The 21,652-nt window shown below is 37.7% G+C and overlaps 1 protein-coding gene across 2 annotated transcripts in view; it reads left to right on the top strand.

Moving 5' to 3' along the window:
- ERV1 (Erv1/Alr family protein) overlaps positions 1 to 18,731 on the top strand; it is a 214,516-nt gene extending 195,785 nt beyond the window's left edge. For both annotated transcript variants that reach the window (XM_089818469.1, XM_089818470.1), the window contains 2 exons: positions 18,098 to 18,175; positions 18,270 to 18,731. In XM_089818469.1, the coding sequence (XP_089674595.1) occupies positions 18,098 to 18,175; positions 18,270 to 18,378 (187 nt within the window). In that variant the 3' untranslated portion in view covers positions 18,379 to 18,731. The remainder of the gene's footprint in view (positions 1 to 18,097; positions 18,176 to 18,269) is intronic.
- The last annotated feature ends 2,921 nt before the right edge of the window (positions 18,732 to 21,652 follow it).

Raw genomic sequence — 21,652 nt, 5'->3', positions numbered from 1 at the left:
GCATCTAGTTTACCATTCCTGAAATCTTTGAGAATAAAACATTTGCTTCCAAATACCTTAAAATATTTTACATTAGGTGAGTATCCATACCATAATTTAAAACATGTTGAATGAGTACATTTCTTAACTTGTACACGGTTCAAGGTATAGACAACTGTACTTATGTAATGTTTCGTACCAACAATGGGTTTTTCTATCAATGTATCAGTTCTTGAAATGAGGCCGTACTACCTGTAGGAGCAAGGCCAAAATCAATCGGACACTTGATAATGTGGTACGAATGCTGGAAGAAGGCCGTACAATCTGATATGAGTGTCTGTACGGTGGGTTATGGAGGCACAGAGGGCTGGCATACGGTAAGATCAGGAAGCCGTATGACAAGATGACTATACACCTTGTATAGGATGCCGTACGGGAGGAATCCGTATGGTGATATTAGTAAACTTGCCGTACAGTGTCTAAGACAGTCCGTACGGTGCAAGGTATGAGCTAGACGTATGGCAAACAGTCCGTACGGGGTGTTTGAGAAGCAAAGAAGCAGTACAGTGGCTTAGATAAGCCGTATGGTTAGAGTAGTAGATAGTACGCTGACTCAAAATGGGAATTCAGAGCAGTGCAGAAATGGATCGATGGGTGAGGAAAATCAATACGAATTGATAGAAGAGCGCAACACGAAAACACAATGTTGCTCGAACTCAAAATGTAGAATATGATTAAATCAATGGCAATCATTGTAGATTTCGAACACCAAATCATGCCCGTACAAGTATGAAGAATATTCACCAATTGATAAGTATTTGCAAATGAGAGCACTCCAATTTGCCAGATACAGAGCAGTTGAACATTGATGGAATAGGGTGAGGGTTGAATCCCACCAAAACCATATGAGCCAAATAGGGAAGATCTTTCACTTCCGAAATGGTGAACAATCTCAAACTCTAGCAGAAATCCGTAGTACAAGAAAATAAAATCCAAAGCATACCTACAGACTACCTATGAGCTATGCTTAAATACCCGTCGGGGAAAACTTTTCGAGGGTGTACAAAATTAGCCGACGGCAACACAAACTACGAAAACAAAATAAAAATGGGTCCGAGATAAAATAAATTAATTGGCCCGTTACAAAAATTAAATCATTATTTATTTTATAACGGGGACATTACAGTCCTCCCATCCCAAAATTTGTTTGTCCTCAAGCAAGTGCAATGTCGAGTGTTGGAGGATGTGCTCGCCTTCCCACGTTGTGTCTTCCAACAGTAGGTGTCGCCAGTGTACCAAGTATTCCTTCACAGTGCAGTTCTATAGGACCTTTTCACACACTTCAAGAATCTCAGCAGGTTCCAGAATGAGCTTCCCTTCCTCGTTGAGTGGTGGAAGGTCGGTAGTAACGGTGACATTTTGCCCTAAAACCTTCTTTAGATAGAAGACATGGAAGACATTGTGAATGCGGTTACCCTCCAGAAGTTCTAGTTCATACGCTACCTCACCAATGCAACAGATCATGTGATAGGGACCATAAAAGTGTGACTTAAATTTCTCCTTACCTATTCCTTTTAGTGAAGACTGTCGGTATGGCTGAAGCTGGAGATAGACCAAATCCCCTACTTTAAAACCCCTCTCTATCCGGTGTCTGTCGACGTACACCTTCTGTCGATTTTGTGCCTGCTGTAGATTCTCTTTCAAGCTCCTCAGTATGTCCTACCCCTCCTAAAGCCAATCCTTTGCCCTTGAAGCGCGGCTATCACCCAGAACTGTGTCAATGAAGGAGAGGGGTTCATGCCCATATAGAGCTTTGAATGGCGCCATCTCAATACACATGTGATACGTCGTATTGTAGCAATACTCCCCGAGATGGATCCATTTGACCCACACATGTTGTGTCGAGACGTAGTTCTGGTAACTCATGCTCAGTGATAACTCTGTCCCTGCCATCCGAAACAATTCTATCCAAAAAATACTGACAAATCATCCATCCCGATCACTGACGATGTTTCAAGGTAACTCGTGCAGGCAAAAGACTTCTTTGAAAAACAGATCGGCGACTTGTGCAACTTGAAGATCCGAGCGGATCGTGAAGAAGTGTGCATACTTTGTCAATTTATCAACCACCACAAAGATATAGTCCTTTCCGTTCACTTTGGGAAGACCTGTTATGAAGTCCATTGATATACTTTCCCACTTATGTTCGAGAATTGGCAAAGGCTGTAATAGCCTGGCAGAAAGAGTGTGTTCGGACTTGTTCTGTTGGTAAACCGTACATTCTCTCACATGCTACATGTCCCCTTTTAGTCCCTTCCATGAAAATCTCTCCCGAATACTTCTGTAAGTTTTAAGGAAGCCGGGATGTCCAGCTAGAGGGGAGTCGTGCACTTCCTTTAGGATCTTTTGCTCTTGTTTGGATTCTGGCACTAGGTATATCCGATCTTTATAATAATGATATCATACACCACTTTGTATCGATCATTGTGGATGTGACCATCCATTATCTCATAGGCAAATGTATTCTTGGAATATTCTACCAACAATTGTGCCTTCCAGTCAACAGAGATCTGGTCTAGCGAGCAGATGGTGGATTTTTTGGACAAGGCATCTGCAACAACATTGTTCTTCCCTTTTATATATTCAATGTCGAAATCAAAGACTAAACTTTGCTTACCCATTTTTGTTGCCATTCGTTCAACCGTTGCTCTAGGAAATATCTTAGACTATTGTGGTCCGTACAGATGACAAACTTGACACCAACCATATACTGCTAGAACTTGGTTAGTACGTGTATGATGGCCAACATTTCTTTGTCATAAATGGAATATATGCGTTCTGCTGGTGTAAGCTTCCTACTCTCATAGGCAATGGGGTGTCTGTCTTGCATCAAAACCACTCCAATGCCCTCCTCGGATGCGTCGCATTCCAAAATGAACAATCGAGTGAATCAGGCAGTGCAAAAATTGGGCAAGTGCTTATGGCCTTCTTTAGCTTATCAAAGGTGAGTTGTGCTTCTTCGTTCCATTGGAAAGCTCCTTTCTTCGTCAGATCCGTTAAAGGTGCGCTGAGATGAGAAAATCCCTTTACAAATCTCCTGTAGTAACTACACAATCCAAAGAACCCTCGTAGATCCGTGAGTGATTTTGGGGGAGGCCAGTTGAGGATAGCCTGAATCTTCTCTTGATGCACTTGAACCTCGTATTTACTGATGACATGCCCCAAGTACAATATCTCTGTCATACCAAACTCACATTTGGACTTCTTGGCGAACAGAGACTGTTCCTCCATGACACTCAAAACTTCATTCAGATGCTTCAAGTGCTCCTCCCATGTCCTGCTATAAATAAGATCATCAAAGAATACCAATAGATACTTATGCAACTGTTTGTTGAAGATGCGATTCATGCATGATTGAAATGTGGCAGGTGCATTGGTCATTCCGAATGGTATGATCAGGAACTCACAATGTCCATAGTGGCAGCGGAAAGCCGTTTTCTCCACATCTTCTTCCCTCATTTGGATCTGATGGTATTCGGAATAGAGATCTATTTTTGAAAAATACATTGCGCCATTTAGTTCATCCAGCAGCTCATGTATCTGTGGGATGGGGTACTTGTTCTTTATTGTTCTTTTGTTCAGCATGCAATAGTCCACACACATGCGCATTGTTCCATCCTTTTTGACCAACACCACGGATGACGTGAACGGGCTAGAACTAGGTCAGATCCATCCTTTCTCAAGCAATTCTTGAATCGTCCGTTCGATCTCATCCTTGAATTTGTTGAGGTGATGGTACAGTGTGTTTATGATTGGTTTTTCCCTTGATTCCAACTCGATTGTGTGTTCAAACCTTCGGTGAGGTGGTATGCTAGGAGGAATATCCATGAAAACTTTTTCATGCCTACTTAAAATATCTTGAAGTTCTTTATCCTGTGGAGGTGTTTGGTGCCCTTTTATAGGTTCCATCGAGATAAAACAATGCGCAAGACACACAACGTCATCGTGCCGCAGGATTGCCTCCATTCGATGCGCGAAAACTTCCTTCGGACCATCATTTGCCATCCCTCAGAGGATGACCTTTTTGCCCACCACAAAAGTGAAGTCCATCCGTTTGAAACTCTGAGTGTACTCATCAAGGGTCTCCATCCACTGTATGCTCAGAATGACTTCCATGTCAGCGAGGTCCACTATGAAAAAATCCTCCGTCACCGTGTGATTCACCATTGTGATGTTCAGCTACGGAACAAGGTGCGTGCAGGATAGGAAGGTCCCTTCGGCAACCTTGACCTAAAAGCCTGTGTGCTTCTATAGGAAGATTTCTTTGCTTTTTCAAGGGTGAGTTTATGAAATTCAAAGTAGCTCTGCTATCCAACATCACTGTAACGCTTTGTCCTTGAAGGGTACCCCGCACACAGAAAACTATGCACCTTAGACTGCCAGCCAATGTAATGGATCCTTTGTGCTATACCAAGCGGCAATCCTCTCCGTACGGTTTAAACTAACCATATTGGTGTCAGTATTTGGTTGGTCAGCTTCAATCGACATTTCTTCTTGTTCGTGTTCATTCTCATCATTGGACATCATCTCGATGTAATGGATCTTTCCCTTCTTGAGGCATCGGTGGCTAGGCTCCCAAGGGCCCTTGCAATTGAAACGCAATTTCTTCCTTCAAAGTCCCTGTCGGGTAGCTTCATCCAATGACGACTTCTTGGGTGGAGGTTTGTCCCTCGGAAACGTTGGTGCTTTCGAATTGGAGTGACTTTGAGAGGATGAGGTCAATTTCGACAACGATGCCATACTTCGTGCCTTACTGATTGCTTCCGACAAGGTAGACGGATTGAATCCCTTCACCCAACCCCTCAGGGGTTCTGCCAGTCTGTCCATAAAGAGCACAACCTGCCTTCTCTTGGAGATGTCCGTGATCAACATAGAAAGTCTCTGAAATTTCGCAATGAACTGATCTATTGATCCAGTTTGCCTCAGTTGCGCCAGATCTTTGAAATTGAGCTCAAGGTCTTTCCCATCAAATCGTTCTATTAATCTCTCTATAAATTCTGCATAGGTTTTTATTTGATCATGCCGTAATGTGATGGTGCCCTAGGGCCACCATTTGTGTGCAACTCCCTTCAAGTGCAACTCGGCAAATTTGATAGCTTCTTCTAGCATAGGGTTCAACTGGAAGTAGGTATCGGCTTTCATCACCCACGCCTGTGTTGAAATGGAACCCGATCCATCAAATGGAGACAGATTCACCTTACTCAATTTTCTCTTGAGATCATCGTTAAAGTATCCTCCTCTGTTTCCACCTCTCGAGTATCTCATTCTCAGATCTGCATAATCTTTGTAGGAAATGTTTTCTTCAAGATTTGCATTCCTCCAATCTTCTCTTATCTCTTCGAAAGTTAGTAATCTCTCTCCATGATGTGCTTCCGTTCGTGATGGGAAGGTTGAGAGCGTGCTAGTTGAGGGTGTGCTTTACCCGATACTGAGTCCGCATTGTGACCATTCTGTTCCTCAGATATTTTGTTCTCCGCCAACTTCTTGAGAGTTTCTCCCATAAGTCATTGCATATCAGTGATTTGTGTTTGATTCTGGGCAAGTTCCCTCAGAAGTGCCACAAGTTCGGTGCTTGTCGGTTCCCGTTCATCAACCATTTGATCAACGGAATGTGTCCTCTTCTGGCTATAAACTTTCATTCACTGTCCACAGGCTGGCAAGATCGAAGAGCTCTGATACCATGGTAATATTCCGTACCAACAAGGGGCTTTTCTATCAATGTATCAATTCTTAAAATGAGGCCGTACTACCTGTGGGAGCAAGGCCAAATTCAATCGGAGACCTGATAATGTGGTATGGATGCTGGAAGAAGGCCATACAGTCTGATGTGAGTGTCCGTATGGTGGGTTATCAGGCATAGAGGGCTGACATACGGTAAGAGCAGGAAGCCGTAAGACAGGATGATTGTACACCTTGTGTAGGATGTCGTACGAGAGGAATCCGTACGGTGATATTAGCAAACTTGTTGTACGGTGTATAAGACAATCCGTATGGTGCAAGGTATGAGCTACACATACGACAAACAGTCCGTACGGGGTGTTTAAGAAGCACAGTAGTATAGTGGCTTAGATAAGCTGTACGATTAGGAGATAGTATGGTAACTCAAAATGGGAATTCAGAGTAGTATGGAAATGGAAGGGTGAGGAAAATTAGTATGGATTGATAGAAGGGCGCAGCACGGAAACACAATGTTGCTCAAACTCAAAATGCAGAATATGATTAAATCAATGGCAATCACTGTAGATTTCAAACACCAAATAGTGCCCATACAAGTATGAAGAATATTCACCAGTTAATAAGTATCTGCAAATGAGAGCACTCCAATTTGCCAAATACAGATCAATTGAACACCGATGGAATAGGGTGAGGGTTGAATCCCACTGAAACCGTATGAGCCAAATAGGGCAGATCTTTCGCTTCCGAAATGGTGAGCAATCTCAAACTCCAACAGGAATTTGCAGTACAAGAAAATATATTCCAAAGCATACCTACAAACTACCTACGAGCTATGCTTAAATACCCATTAGGAAAAACTTTCCGAGGGTGTACAAAATTAGCCGATGGCAACACAAATTATGAAAACAAAATAAAAAGGGTCCAAGGTAAAATAAATCAATTTGCTTGTTACAAAGATTAAATCATTATTTATTTTATAATGGGGACATTACAACTTACAGCTTCTCTCTAGTATTTCAAAACAACATTTTTCTCCATCATGAGTGTCCTTGCACAGTCCATTACAAACCTGTTTCTCCTTTTTTCAATTCCATTTTTTGGAGGGGTTCTAGGAGTAGATGTATGTCTTTTGATTCCTCTATCATTACAGAACATTTCAAACTCATTTAATGTAAGTTCTTCTCCTCTGTCAGATCTCAAACATTTCGGACTTTTTACCTGTTTCCTTCTTAACTCTTGCTAAGTACCACTTAAACATTTGGAAAGCATCAGATTTCTATTTCAAAAACATAACTGTCATCATTCTACAATAATCATCAAGTAGTATAATGTACTTATCACTTTTGTAGCTTTGCTTTTCAATTGGTCCACGTAAGTCAATATGAGCAATATCTAGTATTCCTTTAGAGGTATGAGTTTTACTCTTAAAACTTGACTTTTTCATTTTGCCTAACTGACATTGTTTGCACATTATATCATTAGCCTTCTTCAACTTAGGCAAACCTCTAACTTTTCTCATATTACTAATACTAACCAAGATATCAAAATTAACATGACATAATCTCTTGTACCATAGCCACACATCATCAAATTTTACAATTAGACAAATAGCATCCTCTATATCAAGATAGAATAGATTACTCCTAATTTGGTCACCCTTTCCAATCATTTTTCCATCAGCATCATATATTTTAGCAATCTTGTTTTCAAACTTAATCTTGCATTATCAATTATTCAATTGTAACACACTCAACAGATTATAGTTGGTCCTTCAACATAGTAACCTTTGTCACATAAAATCTTTTCTGTGAGTTTGATAGAACCTTTTCCTTTTATCAAGCATGCTGCATCATTACCAAATTTTACACTATTTCTATCATAACACTTTAAGGTAATGAACTTACTTTTATCTCCAGTCATGTGATGTGAACACCCACTATCAATAATCCATCTATCATTCTTGTTCACACAAGACATTAGTGTAGTTGCCTCATCTTTATCAAATTTTTCCTTCATTGCAACATACACCACTTTATCATCATATTCATTAGATTCATCTTTTTTTTCCTCTTCAACAACGTAGCAAGACTTCTTGCCTTTGTCTTTGTACTCGTTGCTATCTTCATCTTTTCTACTTTTGTACTTGTCACCACCTCTGTAGTTCTTCTCTGGACATCTAGCAACAATATGACTAAATTCATTGCAATTGAAACAAATGATAGGTGATTTACCTTTAAACTTGCCTTTACCTCTGTGAAATCTCCTTTCTAGCAGTGCTTCAAGTTGATCTACATCCTCCTCATCTATGTCACTATCACTGGACACATATTTTTTCTTTTTTTTCTTCTTTTTCTCATTAGGTTCCTTCAATGATAGCTTAACTTTGAAAGCAGATTCAATATTTTTAGGTTTGTAATTATCAAAGTTAGATAGCTCAAAAGCAATGAATCTACCTACCAGACCTTCAAGAGATAGAGTGTTCTCTGGTATACATCTCAGTTCTTGTATTGCAGAAACTCTAATAGCATATATAGGCAGCAGTGTTCTTAGAACTTTTCTTGGTACAGTATCATCATCTATTGTACCAATAGCTTCTCTTATCGCATCAACATCTTTTATCCTTGAGCAATATTGAGCAATATTTTCACCTTCTTGCATTCTCATACCATCAAACTTCTTAACTCTGAGACTTTCAGTTTTGGCTTGTAGAACATTCGTGTCTCCTCCATAGATGGTGTTTAAAGCATCCCACATTTTCTTTGCACTATCAAGACTTTTGATATGATCAAATTCAGCATAACTTAGGATAGAGGCAATCTCCAACATTGCCTGGTTGTGTTCCTTTTTTTTTTCAAATCCTCAGCAGTTAGGGCTTCAGTAGGGTCAACATGCTTAGTAGTAATGGTAGATTATGTATGATCTCCAAGTCCTCCAATGTGTAGCTTCATCAAACATTGTCATTTAAAAAAGTTATTAAGCTTGGGTACATCTCTTTTTGACATCTTGATCTTTGTGGTTCTATTACCTTCAAACTAGTCCTCTTAAGTAGATGGCTCTGATACCAATTATTGGAATTCTTTAGAATAACTGAGAGGGGGGGTGAATCAATTATCCAAGGTTCAAATGTATAAATAAAACTTTTCACAGCTTAGTGAACCCATAAATCATTTATCATCATGCATGCCTCTATAAGATTTCTGCAATCACTTAAAAATTTGTAGGTTACTGTCAAATCAATTTGCAGAAATGTAAACATGAAACATAACAGATTCAATAAGATATTTGACACAATGATTTACGTGGAAACTCAATTTGGGAAAAACCACCAATAACTTGCTACTCTTTTTCACTCTTTTGAAGTGATGCCCTGTAAAAGGCCAACCCTGTTAAAGGTTACAATACACATTGTTAAATGTGACCCTGTTAAAAGATTTTAATCAATTTGTTAAGAATGAGACTTGTTAGAGGACTTTAAACCATTCACTTGGAATGTCACCCAGTTAAAGGATTTACAAATGACTATTAGGTCAACCTTAATCCAAAGGATTTACCTTACACTGTTACAATTATTAGATAGTAACAATAAGGCTTGATTTGAGGACATCCAAACGCTCATCACCAACCACCACTTGTTGCAAGTCATTTTTAGATGACTTGCAAAATTGGAGCTATTGAAGGTAAGTGAATTAGTATAAAATTGTACATTTTAGTGATTTAATTGTTCTTTAAAACTTGTTTTTAATCTTTTTTTTTAGAATTGGGTGTTTAGACTAAATGACAATGATTTGATATTCAATGGTAAGCAAAGGTGAGCAATAATCCTTAGATAAGCTATTACGGGTTTGATGGGTTCAGCATCGGTACACTTGGGTCTGCCCCAAACAAAATGGACTCCCTTTCAACATGTCTTGCAAAGACCCACAGGCAGACCAGACCAGGTGTTAGATCCGATTCAAACCAAACCTTGATATGGTCTGTCCATAGGCTAATGCAATGCCTTAGGCTTGCTGTAATTGCAGTCTAATCAGGAGTTTTGAGGCAATAGTGTCATAATGTAATGGGCACCCCTGGATGTCTCAAAAAACTAAACCAATTTGCTGAAAGGAATTTTGTCAAACAGTTTGCATTCAACCTCTTATTTTTCCGTTTAATGTTTTAAACCCCTTATAACTCCGGAAATCAAACGTTTATTTGTTTGTTGTGTTTTGTGCATGGAATTGGTATCATACAACATAAACAAGAAAGAAACTACAATAATATGCAAAGTGGAAATGAATTGCTGCTAATAAAATGTTATTTTCAGAATTCATAAAACCAAATACATGGCAGATTTATCAACTCACTAATTACTTCAACAGTATTGACATAATACTCCAGCCCATGCTTTCGAACTTGCTACTACAGTGCTTTGTCCTTCAATCAGTCCACTACCTTCGTAATATCATTCCCTCAAAGCAGCATAAGCGTCGAAAAAGTAGTGAAGAAGATATGAGCAAAATACCAAATCTGTCTGTAGTTGGAAATGCAATTAAATTGCCTAATAATGAAGCCAATAACAAAGAATTCCAAAAGCCAAATCCCAAGGGAATGACATCTAGAATGTTACAAGAAAGGATAAACGTCCTCAAATGCCAAGAACGGAGCTACAACTCACACACCAATTTCTTCTCATATTCAACCTGGCTAATGAAGTCACAAATGCTTACTTTTATTCTATTTCCAAGGGTCCGCTCAACTCATATGGGCAATGTGGGATAAAAGATGTGTAGTATATAAAACATATATTAAAATACCCCTTATGTCTCCCTTTGGGTACACATCCCCATAAAATAAATATTAAAGTAACACTTTAATATTTTACAATTAAATTAGATGTTACTTTAATAAAACTTCAGGCATTAAAATGTATTAGCAATCGGACTCCGAATAATGCGAGTGATAGCTCATCGGAAAGCTCTCACCGAGGAGTATCAAATCCAATCACCAAAATTGACCTGCACTGTGTCCTGCCGATTTACTAAAAATAGTAAGTATGCCTAAAAATGAGTAAATCAACTTCATTTTGGCCCAAACTGGAAATGACTAGGCCAAAACACTCCAGGATCCCATTAAACCTTTCGTTAGCCCTCAGGACCATGTAGAACAAGGCTAACGCACACACACTTGGTCAACTGCTAAAATGGGGACATTACAGTCTGCCCTCCTTGAAATTGCTTGTCCTCAAGCAATCTCAGTCCAGCCTGCTGAATAACCTGCTCACTCTCCCATGTAGAATCTTCCTCTGGCAAGTCTCTCCATCTGACCAAATACTCCTTCACTATCCTGTTTCTAAGCTTCCTCTCTTTGGTGTCCAGAATAGCCTCGGGTACTAGCACAAGCTTCCCCTCCTCATCTAAAGGGGGTAAATCTGCAGAAGGCACTACATTCTGACCAATGGCTTTCTTAAGCCTAGACACATGAAACACATTGTTCATTCGATTGCCCTTTGGAAGCTCAAGCTCATAGGCGACTTTGCCCACTTGGTGAATCACCCTGTAGGGACCATAAAATCTAGGTTTCAACTTTTTAGCTCCGCTCTTCTTGAGCGATGACTGTCTATATGGTTGTAGCCTCAAGTAAACCATATCCCCTACCTCGAAGCTACGCTATATTTGGTGCTGATCAACATACAATTTCTGTTGATTTTGGGCCTGCTGTATATTCTCTTTGAGCACTTTCAGGATGTCTTGACTATCCTGCAATAAGTTTTTGGCTTTGGGCACTCTACTGCCCCCCAAAAGTAAATCCATGAAGCTAGGTGCTTCATAACCATAGAGTGCCATGAAAGGAGTCATCTTGATGGACATATGATAAGTGGTGTTATAACAATACTCTCCCATATGCAACCATCTGATCCAAGCTTTTTGTTGTGCAGTTACATAGTTCCTCAAATATCCCTCCACCCATCTATTCACAATCTCTGTTTGCCCATCTGTTTGTGGATGATAACTAGTGCTAGGTGTAAGATCTGTACCACACAACCTAAACAACTCTTGCCAAAAAACACTCATAAACTTACTATCCCGGTGGCTGACAATGAATCTGGGCAGCCCATGTAACCTGAATATCTCTCTAAAGAAAAGATCTGCCACCTGTGCTGCTGTGTAAGTGGATGGAATAGCAAAGAAGTGAGCAAACTTCGTCAAGCGGTCCACCACCACATAGATGCAATCTCTTCCCTGCACTTGTGGTAAACCAGTGATGAAGTCCATCGAAATACTTTCCCATTTTCTATCAGGAATGGGCAAGGGCTGTAATAAACTTGCAGGAAATGTGTGCTCTCCCTTATTCTGTTGACAAACCACACACTCCTTGACATACCTCTGAACATCATCCTTGAGCCCTTTCCATGAAAACCGCTCTCGGATCTGCCTGTAGGTCTTGAAGACCCCCAGATGTCCAGCTGTGGGTGCATCATGAAATGCCTTCAGTATCGCCTCTCTCAAATGTGATGACGGAATCAAATAAACCCTGTCCTGAACTCTGATCAATCCATCTATCACCTCATAGTGATCATCCTATATGGTACCTGAAATCAATCTAGAAGCCCAAGCATCTCCAACATACTCTGCTATAATTCGATCTCTCCAATCTCCTGAAATCTCTGCCAGAGCACATAAGTGAGGTCTCCGAGATAAGGCATCGGCCACCACATTTTTCTTACCCTTGACAAACTCTATGTCAAAGTCATAAGCTTGCAATTTAGTCACCCATTTTTGTTGCCGGTCATTAAGATCACGCTGGCTCATGAAGTATTTAATACTATTGTGATCAGTCTTGATCACAAAACATCCACCTACCAAATATGATTGAAATTTGGCCAATGCATGCATTATGGCCAACATCTCCCGGTCATAGACAGAATAACTCTTCTCAACTCCCCGGAGCTTCCTACTCTCGAATGCAATGGGATGCTTCTCCTGCATCAATACTGCTCCAATCCCATCACCTGATGCATCACAATGAAGCTCAAAAGGCTTCGTGAAATTCGGTAGAGCTAGAACTGGACATGAAGACATTACCTGCTTGAAATGCTCAAAACACCTCTGTGCTGCCCCTGTCCACACGAAGGCTCCTTTCCTGGTAAGATTTGTCAAGGGTGTAGCAATCTGTGAGAATCCCTTAACAAACCTCCTATAAAAACCACATAAACCAAAGAATCCCTTAAGCTGTGTAAGGTTTGTGGGAGTAGGCCACTCTACAATAGCTCTAATCTTTTCGGGATCAACCCGAATGCCATCTGCACTAATGATATGCCCAAGGTAAATGAGCTCAGTCATGCCAAACTCACATTTAGATTCCTTGGCATACACTGACTCTCTCTCCAGAATAGATAACACCTCCTCCAGATGATGTAAGTGCTCCTCCTAGGTCTTAAAGAAGATCAAGACAAATCTCCTCAGCTGCTTCCTGAATACCTGGTACATAAAACTTTGAAATGTAGCGGGTGCATTGGTTAGACCAAATGGCATAACCATGAACTCAAAGTGGCCATAGTGACATCGGAAGGCTGTTTTCTCAATGTCTTTTGCTCTCAACTTGATCTGATGGTATCCGGATCGCAAATCAATTTTGGTGAAGAAGCATGCCCCATGCAACTCATCAATCAGCTCATCAATCCTAAGAATGGGATACCTGTTTTTAATTGTTTTCTTATTCAATGCCCTGTAATCGATGCACATGCGCATCGTCCCATCCTTCTTCTTTACCAATACTACTGCTGAAGCAAAGGGGCTCTTACTGGGCCTGATATGCCCCATCTCCAACAAATCTTTAATCGCCTTCTCTATCTCATCCTTGTGTTTCTTAGGATGACGATAGGGAGTAATCATAACTGGTTTGGCTCCCTCCTCGAGCTCAATAACATGTTCCATCCCTCTGTCAGGAGGAATCTCATGAGGAATATTGCTAAATACTTTAGCGTGTCTATCAAGTATCTTCGGGATATCTGGTGGATGACTCTTTTCTTGTGGCTCTGGTGAAGTTGGCATAATGTAGCACTCTGCCGCCCACTCTATGTCATCACGACGAAAAAGTCTTTGCATTCTCCTCAAGGACACTACTCTGCAACCTCCATCTGAAAGACCTCTAAGTACCACAGTTCTACCCTCATGCTGGAATCTCATCTCCAATTTCGCTAGGTTGAGTGTGAACTCCACTAGTGAAGCTATCCATGTCATGCCGAGGATGACATCATAATCTCCCATGTCCACAACATAGAACTCATCCTTCAACTCGTAGCCATCTCCAAACCTGATGTGAAGATTAGATATCTTCCAAGTGCATAATAATTTATCATCGTTAGCCACCATGACTCTAAACCCATCATGCTCCTCTATCCGTAACCCTCTCCTGGCTACCAACTGTGCATCTATGAAGTTATGTGTAGCCCCAGTGTCAATAAGAGATATCACTTTCTGCTCCTGGATAGTACCCCTGACCTTAAATGTGATTGCCTTTTGGGCCCCTGTCAAGCGTGCCAACGATCTATCATCCTTAGGAATGCTGCTCTCCTCTATAGTGTTACCCTCATCTGAATCAGAGTGTTGATCCTCCCCTTCTGACTCTGAATCTTCTGCTGAAAAATACTCCATTTGATTTGCCTTAGCCTTGAGAGAACATTTATGAGATAAGTCTCAAAGCTCTCTACAATGGAAGCACAGCTTCTTCTTTCGAAGTTCATTCAAGGTTTCATTGACTAGTCCTTTTGATCCTTCTTTGGGTTTGCTCTACTCTTTCTGAAATGGTTTTTTGTCTTTGTCCTTGCGGTAGGAAGAATCTGTTGAATGGTTTTTTCCTTTGTATATCGAAGGGGCTAAATCTCGTGCCTTTTTAGTTGCTTCAGCTAAGGTGAGTGGATCATGTCCCTTCACCCAACCTCGTAATGGATCAGCAAGACAATCACAAAATAACACCACCAATCTCCTAGGAGAGATATCAGTAACAAGTACAAACAAGCGCTGAAACTTGGCAATGTAAGCATCCACAAAACCTGACTGTTTTAACTGTGCTAGTTCCTTGAAATGTAATTCGAGATCCCTAGTGTCAAATCTCTTAATCAATGTTTCGGTGAATTCTTCATAGGATGTAATCTGATTATGCCCCAAAGTCACCATGCCATGATGCCACCATTCATGTGCAACGCCATCCAAGTGCATAGCCACATACTTGATAGCCTCCTTCTCAGGCATAGGATTTAGCTGCAAGTATGTATCTACCTTCTGCACCCAAGCTCGTGCAGTCATCTTCCCTGAAGCATCATAATAAGATAAGGAAAGTTTGCCAACTTTCTTTCTTAGCTCAAAGTTTTGATTCCTCCCTCCTGCTCTAGGCATGTGTCTCATTCTCAAGTCCATATAATCTTTGACGGAAATATCCGCTTGAAACTCCGGTCCACTAGCCTCCCAATCCCTCCTGAACTGATCTTGTAACTCGATAATCTGCGGTTCGTTTACTGGTTGAACTGGATCTCTAGGTGGGAAGGTGGGTAGAAGAGGTCTTGAGCTCGCAGTCCGCGCTGGGCGTGCAACATGTCTAAAGTTATCAGCCTCATTCCCATTGTTGCCGTGTCCGTTATTACCATTAATGTTATTCTCAGGACCATTGTTGTTGCCTTGGCCTCCATGGTTACTGTTTCCCCCATTGTTAGTGTTTCCCTCATTGTTATTGTTTCTGTTGTTGGCATCACTTGGATTAATATTGACACCCATCTGTCTAGCCATGAGCTGCAACATCATGTCCATTCGCCTATTCTGCTCCTGCTGCATACGCTGCCCCTGCTCTAATGTATCCAATAATTGTCTAAACATTACGTCATCCTGATCTGGACCGGCATTCCCGCCTCCGCCTAATCCTGTATTCTTGTCATTTCGATCACCCATATTGTTGTCCTGATCAAAGAATATCTCTTCTGTGTCTGTATGGATGGACTCAATGTCCCCCTGCACGGATGTACTAGACTGTTTGCTTTGCAAGTCTGAAATCCTATTTTTTCTTGCTCTGGTATCGCGAAAATTATAAAGCCCCTGTCGCATGCTCAAACATAAATGCTTAGCCTGTGTTTTTATTTTATTTCTGATTTTAGTGTTTTGACATTTCGTCAAACACTTTTCCCTCTATCTGGCTGTTCCAAATTCCCTATAAGACCTCCACAGGATGGCAGGACTTATAGCTCCGATACCACTGTAATGGGCACCCCTGGATGTCCCAAAAAACTAAACCAATTTGCTGAAAGAAATTTTGTCAAATAGTTTGCATTCAACCTCTTATTTCTCCGTTTAATGTTTTAAACCCCTTATAACTCCGAAAATCAAACGTTTATTTGTTTGTTGTGTTTTGTGCATGGAATTGGTATCATATAGCATAAACAAGAAAGAAACTACAATAATATGCAAAGTGGAAATGAACTGCTACTAATAAAATGTTATTTTCAGAATTCATAAAACCAAATACATGGCAGATTTATCAACTCACTAATTACTTCAGCAGTATTGACATAATACTCCAGCCCATGCTTTCGAATTTGCTGCTACAGTGCTTTGTCCTTCAATCAGTCCACTACCTTCGTAATATCATTCCCTCAAAGCGGCATAAGTGTCGGAAAAGTAGTGAAGAAGATATGAGCAAAATACCAAATCTGCCTGTAGCTGGAAATGCAACTAAATTTTCTGATAATGAAGCCAATAACAAAGAATTCCAAAGGCCAAACCCCAAGGGAATGACGTCTAAAATTTTACAAGAGAGGATAGACGTCCTCAAATGCCAAGAATGGAGCTGCAACTCATACACCAATTTCTTCTCATATTCAACCTGGTTAATGAAGCCACAAATGCTTCCTTTTATTCTATTTCCAAGGGTCCGCTCAACTCATATGGGCAATGTGGGATAAAAGACGTGTAGTATATAAAACATCTATTAAAATACCCCTTATGTCTGCCTTGGGTACACATCTCCATAAAATAAATATTAAGGTAACACTTTAATATTTTACAATTAAATTAGACGTTACTTTAATAAAACTTCAGGCATTAAAATGTATTAGTAATCGGACTCCGAATAATGCGAGTGATAGCTGATCGGAAAACTCTCACCAAGGAGTATCAAATCCAATCACCAAAATTGACTTGCACTATGTCCTGCCGACTTACTAAAAATAGGAAATATGCCTGAAACTGAGTAAATCAACTTCGTTTTGGCCCAAACTGGAAATGACTAGGCCAAAACACTCCAGGATCTTATTAAACCTTTCGTTAGCCCTCGAAACCATGTAGAACAAGGCTAACGCACACACATTTGGTCAACTACTAAAATGGGGACATTACACATAATGTCAATAACATCCTTATATATTTTTGCAGACCAGACCAGATATTAGATCCAATTCAAACCAAACCTGGATATGGTCTGTCCGTAGGCTAATCCAATACCTCAGGTTTGCAGTAATTGCAGTCTAATCAGGAGTTTTGAGGCAGTGTTATAATATCAATAACATCCTTATACATTTTATAAGTGATTTTCAATAATTGTCTCTTGGATATCAGTTGGTACTTATAAGTGTCTTATGGGACATGTCATTTGAGGACATGTCCGCTCAGGACATGTCATTTCATGAAGAGACACAAAGACTCCTAATAACTCCTCCAAGAGTCCCGATGCTAACTGGGTATCATTTGCAATAAACAAATATTATCAGGAATGATCGTCAATCTGTATAAACATGAATGGATCATTTGCTCGATCCAATTATGATTTAATGTGAATACATCCGATCATTATTTGATCGGTATTATGCATGAGATCATCACTCGGTCACCAAGAGATAAGAATAATATTATAATCTGTAAAATACTGATTTCTGTATACTTATTTTGTTATGTATAGTTTCAATTGAATGCAAAGCTAATTGCTTGTCTCCTAAGTATATGAATGATAATTCTAATTGAGCAGAAAAACTATGCAAGTGTGTATGTATGCATGTATGTGAACTGATATACATACATGCAAATATGTATATAATCAATACGATCAGTTATCCTTGTATCTGGCCGAAGCTATTATATATCAACACATAATGCTTATCAAAAAATTCATACTGGACCCGCAGTAGAGTGCCAGGTTATATACTTTTTTGTGCTTTGGTTAATAGAAAAGATTGCTTACTTGCATTGACCAGTATGCTGATGAGGAATAAAACGAAGAACTAAGTACTCTCTGTCAAACTTAGTCTGTTAATGTATAACAAATATTTAAATTTATAAAACTCTAGATGGAAAACTGGCTGAGTGTTAAAGCTAAATTTAAATATGTAAGATGATTCATTAAGAGTGTATTGTATGATTTACAGAGCGAACCCTGTTGAAGCAAACTCGGGGGCTGAATTAGCACAATGGATATGTCGTGTGCATAATGTTGTAAACAGAAGGTTTGCTCTCTTTTTCAAACACAGTTTTACTTCCAATGTGGAATTTGAGTCATTTCTTATCTGGTTGCTTACTGTGTTTCTTCCTTAATAACAGCTTGGACAAACCCGCTTTCCCTTGTCAAAGAGTTGATGCAAGATGGGGTGCATTGGAATGCGATGAGGGTGCTTGTGACTTGCAGGGGAAAAGAAAGTCGCCTGTTTGATATGGCTTTGACTGTTTTGGAAATTTGTTTTCCGCACACATCCAAGTCACGTTCTCAAACAGTTGGTGCATGATGTACTTCAGAATACCCCGAGCTTCCCTGTAATGTGAGCTGGCAAGCTCCATGTTAGCATTAGTATTCGAACAAAAAGACATATTGAACATATTATAGCCCAAACATTGAATAATATTCAATGTATTGTTGCAGTTGTCTTTTATTTTTCAATTGGATATTTGCTTTGCATGGTCTTATTATATCAAACTGCAAGACAATGTTTGTTACATTTGATAAGGTTTATTAAGCCAATAGGTTTATGCCCGATTCAATAAAAACTAGCTATCTATTTTTGCCAAGTTAATTTTTTCTTTCTCTAATTTTATTATTGGTTTAAATGATTATTTATTATAGGGTTGCTTTTTAAAGGCGCTGGTTAATCTTCAGATAAAATGCATCAAAGATAAAATTTAAAAAAAAGTTATACATTTTTTTTTTTACAGATTCACAAAAACGCAATGAAATTTTTTCAAAAAATTTGTTGTTATTGATCACAAAATATACAAATCATGAAAATCAAATGTTAAAAATTTCAAAAAAATTCATTGTGTTTTCGTTTTTTTGAAATTTAGTCAATGGAGCAATTTAGTCATTGTGTTTTTGTTTTTCCGTTTAAATATAAACTTCCTCTTTTCTCAAGTTTACTTTAATAATAGTTTTGTACATAGAAACTTTACTTTACACAATTTTAACAACACATATATCACATTTAGAAAGTTCAATTTTTTTAATCTTTACTATTTATACTAAAAATAAAATCACATAAAAATATATATAAGAAATAACATGTCCAAAATAAATTGAAAAATAATGTGAATTATCTTCATAATTAGTTTATTTTCTTACAATCAAGATACACTTTTGTAATATACATTTTATAACTTATATAGAATTCCTAATAAAAAAGAAAATTTAAAATATCATTTTTCTTAATACATTTAAGATTATTTTTAATAATGTTTGAATAGATTTATATAATACTAATTGATTAATTATATTAAAAAATAAATTAACAAGAAGAATAAAATATGATACATAATCTACCATGCTTAATTTTAAAAGATAAGTAATACATTGCACCATACTAAAAAAATAACTTCTATCAACAAAATGATTTTTTTATGATTGTATGAAAAATGTCGTACGTGTATTTGTTGTTATAGTAATTAATTACTAGAATTTAAATAATAAAGCTAGTATTGTTGTTACAATATTATGTCCTTATAATAATTTGAGAAGGTTAACAAATCTCTCCATCACTATAATTTACAATGACAATTACTAGTCATGGTCGAAATGTGTACAATTAGATTTTTTATGATTGTAATGAAAGCAAAATGAGGATAGGAGTGATTTTTTACCTTCTAATCATTAATTTCTCAATTCAACATGATGTAATTCTTATTTTATTTCTTTAGTAAAACATAAATATTTAAAAATAAATAATAATTTTTATATTATAGAAAAAACTATTAGGCTTTTTAAAAAAGTCTTGGAATTGATAGTTTTAACAACTAAAAAATAAAATTGTAATTTTTTACCAATTACTTAAAAATAAAATATTTCCACAAAGTCAATAATTAAATATAAAGAATTAAAATTTAATATTATGTAAACTAATAATTAAACTATAATAATGGAAAAAAATTTCAAGATTTATAATAAAAAATTATTTCACAATTAATTAATAGGTTTACTACAAATTAATTATAATTAAGATACAAAAAATAAAGCTTATTTTAAAATAAAAATTAAAAAATTAAAAAATATAAATTGAATTAAATGATTTATAATTAAAATTTTGCATCAAATTTAACTTTAAATGAAATGTGTATTGAGATTGCCTCGAAATGATATTTATATAGTGTTTAAGTTCCTTTCTTTATAGATTTTTCTCCTATATTATATAAATTAGCCAAATTTTCTAGTGAACATTTTATTTATATAAGACAAATTATATCAGCTCCATCAGCTCATTGTTGCATGCACAAAAGCATGCAACTACTAGTTAAGCTTAGTTTTTTCATTATTCATTTCCCATATAAAGGTTAATTGATTTTTCTCCTATGTACTCCAAGTTGCATCCTTACAAAATTAGATTTGTTTCTTATAAAGGATGTTATAATGATGTGGTAATAGTGGTAAACATCCCTTCCCTCCTACCATCCCCCACAACTTGCAACCTAGTTTTTTTAGAATTTAAGAAGTAATCTAAAGACTTTAAAAAATTAATGTAGGTTTAGCCATTTCTTATAACTTAACACTCATATATCTTCATTTGAATACTAAACTCAAGACTAGTAATAAAGAAGGGATGTGTAAACCCACAACAACCCACACATCTCTTTTATATAAATTTAAAGACTTAATAGAAGGGCAAAAAGTTAAAGAACCTAATAATGAGAAAATAACTAAAAGGGAATAGAGAAAAAAAAGGGGAAGATAGCACTAAATCTGCATCATTTGAGGTATGTTAGCATCTATTGTTCATTTTATGATTTCTTTTGAAAATCATTTTGTTTCGTCAAAGTTTCACATAGGTTAGAGAGTTTGTTTATTTTATGTTTGTATTTACAAGTGTTTTTTATTTTTATTTTTCTCCTATGTACTCCAAGTTGCATCCCTACAAGATTAGACTTGTTTCTTAGAAGGGATGTTCTAATGATGGGGTAATGGTGGTAAATGTCCTTTTCCCTCCTACCATCCCTCATAACCTACAACCTAATTTTTTCAGAATTTAGGAAACATTTTGAAGACTTGGAAAAATAAATGTTGGATTAGTCATTTCTTATAACTCATCACTCATATATTTTCATTTGAATACAAAACTCAAGACTCGTAAAATAAATAAGGGATGTGTAAACCCACAATAATCCACATATGTTTCTTTTACATAAAATCAAAGAACTAATAAAAGGGGGGAAAATAAAGAACATAATTATGATCAAATAACTAAAAGGGAATGGAGAAAAGAGAGGGGAAGACAACACTAAATCTACATTATTTGAGTTATGTTAGCATACATTGTTCAGTTTATAAATTCTTTTGCAAAATATTTTGTTTTGTCAAAGTTTCACACACTAAAGAGATTTTATTATAGAAGTTATGATGGAGGTTATTCTAGAAGTGAATTTTGTATGGACAATAGATTCAATTATCCATATGATTGCATTTTGAACTCTTGAAAATGTATGCAAAAGACCCATTTAATCACAAAAAA

The sequence above is a fragment of the Cupressus sempervirens genome, chromosome 3 (genome assembly GCF_028749045.1).
Source record: "Cupressus sempervirens isolate cs-2001-9-10 chromosome 3, ASM2874904v1, whole genome shotgun sequence".
Taxonomy (NCBI): Eukaryota; Viridiplantae; Streptophyta; class Pinopsida; order Cupressales; family Cupressaceae; genus Cupressus; species Cupressus sempervirens.
Note: the sequence above shows the minus strand (reverse complement) of the source record. Positions and strands in the feature narration are given on the sequence as shown.